This window comes from Hipposideros armiger, unplaced genomic scaffold (assembly GCF_001890085.2).
Source record: "Hipposideros armiger isolate ML-2016 unplaced genomic scaffold, ASM189008v1 scaffold_525, whole genome shotgun sequence".
NCBI lineage: Eukaryota > Metazoa > Chordata > Mammalia > Chiroptera > Hipposideridae > Hipposideros > Hipposideros armiger.
Window position 1 is genome coordinate 1,214,509 of NW_017731875.1, and position 8,368 is coordinate 1,222,876.

Sequence of the window (8,368 nt, forward strand, 5' to 3'; positions counted from 1 at the left end):
ATGACTCTGAAAATGTTAGTTCAAAATAGAACCAATTTCCACCCAACTACTTTTCTCCTCCTTGGAATCCCAGGGATGGAGGTTGCTCATGTCTGGATCTCCATCCCCTTTTTCCTGGTCTATCTGCTGGCTCTGATGGGGAACTGTGTTCTTGTGCTCATCATCAAGACGGACCGTAGTCTTCATGAACCTGTGTATTTCTTCCTCTGCATGCTTTCTGTGAATGGCCTGATGCTGTGTACTAATGCCCTTCCCACGATCCTCAGCCTCCCCTGGTTCAATGACAGAGAAATCAACTTTAAAGCTTGCCTCACCCAGATATTTTTTATCCACTCTCTGTCCACCATGGAGTCAGGATTCTTGTTAGCCATGGCCTTTGACTGATATGTGGCCATCTGCAACCCTTTGAAGCACTCCACCATCCTGACACATGGAGTGATCACAGCTTTGAGTTTGGCCATTGTGCTACGTGGAGTTATCCTGGTGACTCATTCTTTCTTACTGATGAGGCTACCCTACTGCAAAACCAATGTCATTGCCCACACCTATTGCGAATTTATGGCCCTTATCAAACTGGCCGGTGCCAATACCAGGACCCATAGATTCTATGGCTTAATTCTTGCCTTCCTTACTGGTGGGCTGGACTTCATATTGATAATCTGCTCTTATATTCTCATTCTTCATGCTGTGTTTCATCTCCCATCAAAGGAGGCCAGACTCAAGACCTTGAGCACATGTGGCTCTCAGGTTTGGGTCATCTTAGTGTTTTACACACCTGCCTTTTTCTCCTTTATCACCCACAGATTTGGGCATAACATAGCTCCACATATCCACATCTTTATAGCCAACATTTACCTTCTTATCCCTCCTATGATGAACCCTATCATCTACGGTGTCAAAACCAAAAATATCCGGGAAAAGTTTCTTAAAGTCTTATCAAATACATATGTTTGCATTTGTAAGGTTTTTAAAAATTGACAAGCAAGACAGGTAATATGGAACTATTGCTTTGTTTATATTCAAGTAAATCTACATTACCTAAGATGACAGAAATTTTCCAGGGAAGCATTGGGTCATAGTAACTCAAAAAGGTATGATTAATAATATGAAATAGAGTAGGTCCTGGCAATTGTACACTTTTTTGTAGAGAGACATGTCTATTTTCAGTACATGGCCATTTCTTAATTCATGTCTACCCAGCATCTAGAATCAAGTTCAAGATATATAAATGACTTAGTATTTTTTTTTAATGACAAGTGTTTATGTCATCATTTATACTGGCACAGGTACATACGTGTTGACTTGGAATGACTGATAAACAGGTGTCAATACAAATTTATTAAGAGGCAGAATTCTTTTTCCTCTTTCTTGTAACAGTTAATGATCCTGGAACTGAAAGTAGATGAGTAATCAAAGGCAAAGTATGTATCTGAAAAATTTTTAATTTTTTTCCATTGTAAAGAAATTGGGACTATGATTGAGGCTTAGCTTGTCATATATTCTTTGGTGTTTCTAAAAAATGTTAGCTTATAATACAGTCTTTGACTTTGTGTAACTAATGTAGAGGTTTCACATAAGTCAGTATGTGCCACAACTAGGATTTAGGTGAAGTTTGCCTTAAGAATAATATCTACTCATTTGAAGAAATCCAAAACACTAATTCAAAAAGATATACCTATACACCCCTGTGTTCACTGCAGCTCCGTTTATAATAGCCAAGACATGGAAGCAACTGAAATGTCCATCAATAGATTATTGGATAAAGAAGATGTGGTACAGGTATATGATAGAATATTACTCAGCCATAAAAAAAAATTAAATCTTACCATTTGCAACAACATGGATGTACCTAGAGGGTATTACACTGAGTGAAATAAGTCAGACTGAGAAAGACAAAACCATATGTTCATACTTATATGTGGAATCTAAAGAACAAAATAAATAAACAAACAAAACAGAAACAGACTCACATATACAGAGAAAAAAGTGATGGTGGGAGGGGTATTGGGGGGATGGATGAAAAGGTGAAGGGATTAAGAAGTACACATTGATAGTTACAAAACAGCTACAAGTATGTAAAGCATAGGGAATGTAGTCAATAATATTTTAATAACTATGTATAGTGCTAGGTAGGTACTAGACTTATTGGGAGATCACTTCATAAGTGATATGAGTGTCTAACCACTATGCTGTACACCTGAAACTAATATAAAATAATATTGAATGTCAACTACAATTGAAAAATAAAAAATTAAAAACTTTTAAAAAAGAATAACATGTACCTTAGAAAATCTTACTTTGGAAAAAATATTTAAAATATTTAAAGGTATATAAATAAAAAATTATGGTGATCAGATGAAATCCTGCATACAAGTGTCCCATCCAACAAGAATAATCTTCATCAAAGTAGCTATTTAAGAACTAGAGTTAATTTTGAGGAGAAATGCAGCATCTGTTATTTTTTTCTAGTTTTATTGAGAAATAATTGACATACATCATTAAATACTTTAAGATGTACAACATGATACATGATGGTTCATTTACATATATTGTGAAATGATTACCATAATGTTTAGTTAACATCTACTATCTCATATAAATACAATGAAAAAGGAAAAAATTTTCTCTTTATGATCTATTCTTGTGACAACTTTCACATGTATCATATAGCAGTGTTAACTGTAGTCATCATGTTGTTCATTACATCCCTTTCACTTATTTATCTTATAACTAGGAGTTAGTACTTTTTCACTATCTTTCTCCAATTACCCCTCCCCCCACCCTCATGCAGCATCTGTTATTAACTTGGTTTTATACAATATGGATCATTTCAAATTTTTCACAATGGCAGTTATAAGAAAATATTAGGATCAAGAAAATATAGGTGGTTTTTTTTAAATTTCAGAAAATGAAATATGTATTTTAAATATCACTTATTATACACTTATTCAAACTTTAGTTTACAACTATGAAAAATTGTTGAGGATAACTCTGAAGCTGATGTTGAATAATATTGTGTCAACTATAATCATATATACATATAGTCTCAGGACATGGAGTAGAGAGTGGGAATGGAATCAATGGAATTGTAATAGATAAGCATGATATCGGGGGTGGAGGGCAATACGGGGGGGGGGGTTGTTACTTTGTGAAGGTGAAAAAGGTAACTATTGCATTGTTCTGTACACCTGAAACTAGCAATAAAAATTTAAAAAAAAGAAAATATAGGTGGTTTTTTAAATTTCAGAAAATGAAATATATATTTTAAATATCACTTATTATACACTTATTCAAACTTTAGTTTACAACTATGAAAAATTGTTGAGGATAACTCCAATAACAACATCTAATCTTTTTTTATTTTTCACAAATTTAGCATGGTATAGATATATTAAAAATTATTAAACTCATTCTCTGTTGCTAGACATTTAACTTTTTTATTAATTTTTATTTATCTATGTATTTATTTACTTATGTAAACTTTATTTTTTAGAACAGTTTTAATCTCATAACAAAATTGGGAGGAAGTTGCAGAGTTCCATATACTCTCTGTAACTTTGTTACAATCAATGAAAATATTTTGGCACATCACTATCACCCAAAGTCTATAGTTTACATTAGGGCTAAGTCTTGGTGTTGTACATTCTGTGGGTTCTGACAAGTGTATCACAGCATGTATCCATCACAATAACATAATACAGAATAGTTTTACTGCAGTAAAAATCTTCTCTACTACACCTATTCATTCTTTCCTTCCCTCAGCCCCTGAAACCACTGATATTTTTACTGTGTCTATAGTTTTGCCCTTTCCAGAATTTTATAGAATTGGAATCATATAGTACATAGCCTTTTTTTCAGATTAGCGTCTTTCATTTAATAATATACATTTACGATTCCTCTATGCCTTGCCATGGCTGGATAGCTCACTTATTTTGGATACAATATTGAATAATATTGTACATGTATTATCTGGATATGCCACAGCTTATTTATTCATTCACCTACTGAAGGACATCTTGGTTGCTTCCAAGTTTTGACAATGATGAATAAAGCTAAACATCCATGTGCAGGTTTTGATTGTCATGAGGACAGTGCCTTATGAACAGCTCTATAACTAAACAACAAAGAGCTGCTTGGTTTATGGATGGCAGTTCCAAGATTCATGGACAATATCTCACTTAGAAAGCTGTTGCATTAAGACCAGTGCATGGAAAGACTGCCACTGAAGAAGGTAAAAATAAATCAGCTCATTGGGCTGGACTGCATGCTGTTTTCCGAGCAGTGATAAAATATTTGAGCAATGGTAAAAGTCCCTGTATTTGTGTTTGTGCTGACTCAGGGGCCATAGCCAATGACCTAGCTGTATGATCAGGTAGATGAGCAATGGAAAATTGAATGATTAAAGGGATGCCTGTGTGGGCATGGACATATGGATTCACTCTCGGAATTTAAGAAATGCATTAAAGTAGGTTATGTCAATGCCTATCAGAAGAACCTCTATGAGGTTCAGAAGGTGATTGGAACCACAGATGGTGCACTCTGTGGCCATCTGGGTCCATAAAATAATTGGGCATGGGGGATTGCAGCAATGCAGAGATGGGCTGAATCTAAACGTATTTTCTTGCACCCTGCAAGGCACAAAATGCCAACAACTGTTCTGTCTGAAAACAAGAGAGACAGAAACTGCAGCCTGTTGGTGTCCTGGAATTGCTTCTTGGTTTGGGAAAACCTTCTCTCCACATATTGGTATTAGAATCTTTATCTTCAAATCATTTCTTCATACACTTCTCATTATTTAAGTATCTATCAAAATTCACCTCTTCAAAAGGGCTATCTTTGACTAATCAACTTAAGGCAGTCACTCCAATTATTCATCAAAATGTTATTCTATTTATTTTCTCTGTACATATCATTCAAAGTGTTAATGATATGAATCGCCTCATTAGTGGATAAGATTCTTGAGAAGAGGAATGGTATTTGTTTCCCCAGTGCTGTTTTCCAAAGCATTTAAAATACTCAGGTACATTGCAGGCATTTGATAAACATCAAACTGAACATCAAATTGTTATAATCACACACATACACAAATACATTTAAGTGCATATATCTGTATTTTTTTTGTAATATATAATATCATCATACATCTTATAGGTGCAATAATTTTATGAGTATGTATATGTGCATGCATCTGTATATATGCATATAAATATGAATGTGTGTACATATGTGTGTATGTATAGGACTACATATAGCTGTATGTATACATACATACATATGAATATTGAGAGAGAGAGAGAGAGAGATGTTAAGTCTGAAACATATCACAGGGATCCAGTTTTCTACTTTATTTCTGTGTTGTCTTCTCAGCTAAGTCCACTATATGACTACATCCTTTTAACTGAACTAGCTTTTAATGAACTAATATTAGCTGAACTAGTGTGATCAGAGGCACTTGAGTAAATAAACTGTTTCTCTAAAAAGCTCCGTTAGTCTCACTCAAAGCAAATATCTCTACCAACAAACATCATGTGATAGACAAAACGAGTACTCCCTCAGGCATTTCTAACACTTACCGAAAGGTAAAAAATATCTGTGGCAGAGCTTGAGCCCCTGGGACTGCCCGAAGTGAGCTATAAAACCTGCAGTGAGCCTTCTATGCAGGGAATGATTCAAATCTCTGAGTTCCTGGCTTTGGTTCAATGTAAAACAATTAATCTGGAGGCATTGACAACTCATTTATGTTTACTCAAGCTGAAGAAGTAAGAGGCAACAATCAGGGGCCTGTAGCACACTGGAGTGAGAAAGAGCTTCCTGGAGCTGAGGAAGAAATATTCCAAATTACTGTGGATTCTTGAGACTCAGCTGTGCCGAAAATAGACTGAAAGCATGTAGTAGAGAAAGGCAATATGGTCCCTTTGAAGATAAGTTAGAGACTTCTCTGGACTGCCTCATATTGACAGGTAAATCAGTGTAGTCCTGCCACTTGGAACGAGCCACTTGTAAGGTTAGATCTGGGTGCTCTTGAAGTTTTCCTTGACCATCCTTTAGAATTTTCAGTCCTCCAGTCAACTGGTATCAACTTCGGAAAAAGAAGTGTACGCAGGTATCTTCTCTGTGCTTAAGAATAATTCCTTAAGAAATAACACACTGATCACTAGTTTCACAATGAATATCTTGACATCAATTGAGATGTTGGAATAGAAAAAATTTAGGATTATTTTATAGATTTGCTATAAATCATATTAATCCATAAAACTACATTTATAAAACAAAAATAAGAGCATCTGTCATTATTGCTTCTGAGTACTCTATAAGAATCATACAAGAGCTGTGAAAAACATTAACATTTCCTTTATTTTGTTTGCATATTATAGAACAAAGGTGAAGTTTTGGAGTGAAACTAATGTGTTATCTCCTTCTGGCACATACTGATCATGTGACTTTAAAGGAATATTTAGCTTCTGTAAAGTATAAGTTTCTTCTTTTATAAATTAAGAATGATAATGGTGACCTCATCATATTTTATACAAATCAGGAATGGGGCACTTACTAATGACTCTTCACATTTTTGTGCTACGTATTATAATACAAAAAGTAACAACTGTTACAATTTTCAAATGTTGATGATTGTTTGATTAATTTAGAGCTTATCAGTCTTTTTTTCCTAAGTGTATTCTAAATTCGTAGATGTGGTAAGATGCTCATGCAGCCTAGTAAGCAGCTAGAGAAGATAGTCTCTACTCCAAGTAGTACTTAATGAGATTAATAACTGGCAATGAGAGATAAAATACTTCTAATTTCAGACAAGTTTGCCAACAGGCACTTAAAATTTGAATTAATTTGCTTGGTTGCATTTTTATACTGAGTAATTCGATACTGAATACTTACCAGAGTATTCGTGCATTTGACTACTCCAGGGACAGAGGAGAGAAAGAGAGCAAGAGAGTGCCTTCATGTTGACATAATCACCATGCTTGACTTCAACTCCACTGTATTCACCAATCCCAGTACCTTCATCCTCATGGGCATACCTGGTCTGGAAGAAATGCATATTTGGATATCTATCCCTTTCTTCTTAATGTATGTTGTTGCCCTCATGGGAAACATACTTATCCTTTTCATCATCAAAACTGAGACTGTTCTTCACGAACCCATGTTCTATTTTCTTTCCATGTTGGCCATCACAGACCTCATCTTGTCAACCTCTACTTTTCCCAAGATGTTGGGTATATTCTGGTTCAACTATCATGAAATCAACTTCCATGCCTGCCTCACTCAGATGTTTTTCATCCATGCTTTCTCTGGGGTGGAGTCAGGGCTTCTTGTGGCCATGGCACTTGACAGGTATGTGGCCATCTGCAATCCTCTGAGACACTCATCCATTCTGAAAAATTCGGTGGTGGCTCAGGTTGGCATAGTGGCATTTCTACGTGGGTTAGTGCTAACGATACCACACCCCTTCCTGGTAAGGAGGTGGCCATATTGTCGGACCAATGTTGTCCCCCACACATACTGTGAGCATATGGCTGTGGTGAAATTGGCTTGTGCGGACATTTCCATCAATAGTCTTTATAGTTTGGCAGTCATTATCTTAATAGTTGGGACTGATGTGGCATGCATCTCTCTGTCCTATGTACAGATACTTCGTACTGTATTCAATCTTCCTTCTAAAGATGCCAGGGTGAAGACCCTCAGCACTTGTGGGTCCCATATTTGTGTCATCCTTACCTTCTACATCCCTGCTCTTTTCTCCTTCCTCACTCACCGTTTTAGTAAGCATATACCACGCCACACCCACATCCTGCTGGGCAACATGTACCTGTTGGTACCACCTATGCTGAACCCTATCATCTATGGAGTAAGGACCAAACAGATCCGAGAATGTGTTCTACAATTATTCATCATTAAAACCAACTGAGAATTCTGGGCCCTACTTTTCTATTTATTCCCTTCCTCCTATAATTCTTTGATATAAATTTCATGGATTCTAGGGTCAGCAAGACCAGGACTTAGTATCTTAATTCTTTTATTTACCACCTCTGTAAGTTGAAGTTATATACAATTTAACCTATCTGAATGTCTGTAAAACACAAATAATAATATCTATGTTATAAGTTAATGATTACAAAGTGTTTAACAGTTTCTAGCATATTTAAGCATTTAATAAAGAAGATTATTTCAATAGCATTCCTTTTTGGTGTATGTATTTGCTCAGTGTCTTTTTGAAACATATATATTAGTTTATCAGACTAACTAAATAAGAACATTTCCCTGACTGTGGTTTTTAAATTTTTTTTAACACGAGGAACTTAAAAGTAGGTAATCCAGATGGCAATCAGAGTTTGGTTAATTTGAAGTCTCACTATAA

At 35.4% G+C, this 8,368-nt stretch overlaps 2 protein-coding genes across 2 annotated transcripts; both read left to right on the top strand.

Moving 5' to 3' along the window:
- LOC109396514 (olfactory receptor 52E8-like) lies at window positions 1-978 on the top strand. The gene is given in 1 exon segment (XM_019668376.1): window positions 1-978. A coding segment is annotated over 1 exon segment (978 nt).
- Window positions 979-6,970: 5,992 nt separating this feature from the next.
- On the top strand, window positions 6,971-7,918 carry LOC109396522 (olfactory receptor 52E2-like). Its single transcript, XM_019668385.1, has one exon. It carries the CDS (start codon window positions 6,971-6,973, stop codon window positions 7,916-7,918), a length of 948 nt encoding a protein of 315 aa, XP_019523930.1.
- Window positions 7,919-8,368: the final 450 nt, after the last annotated feature.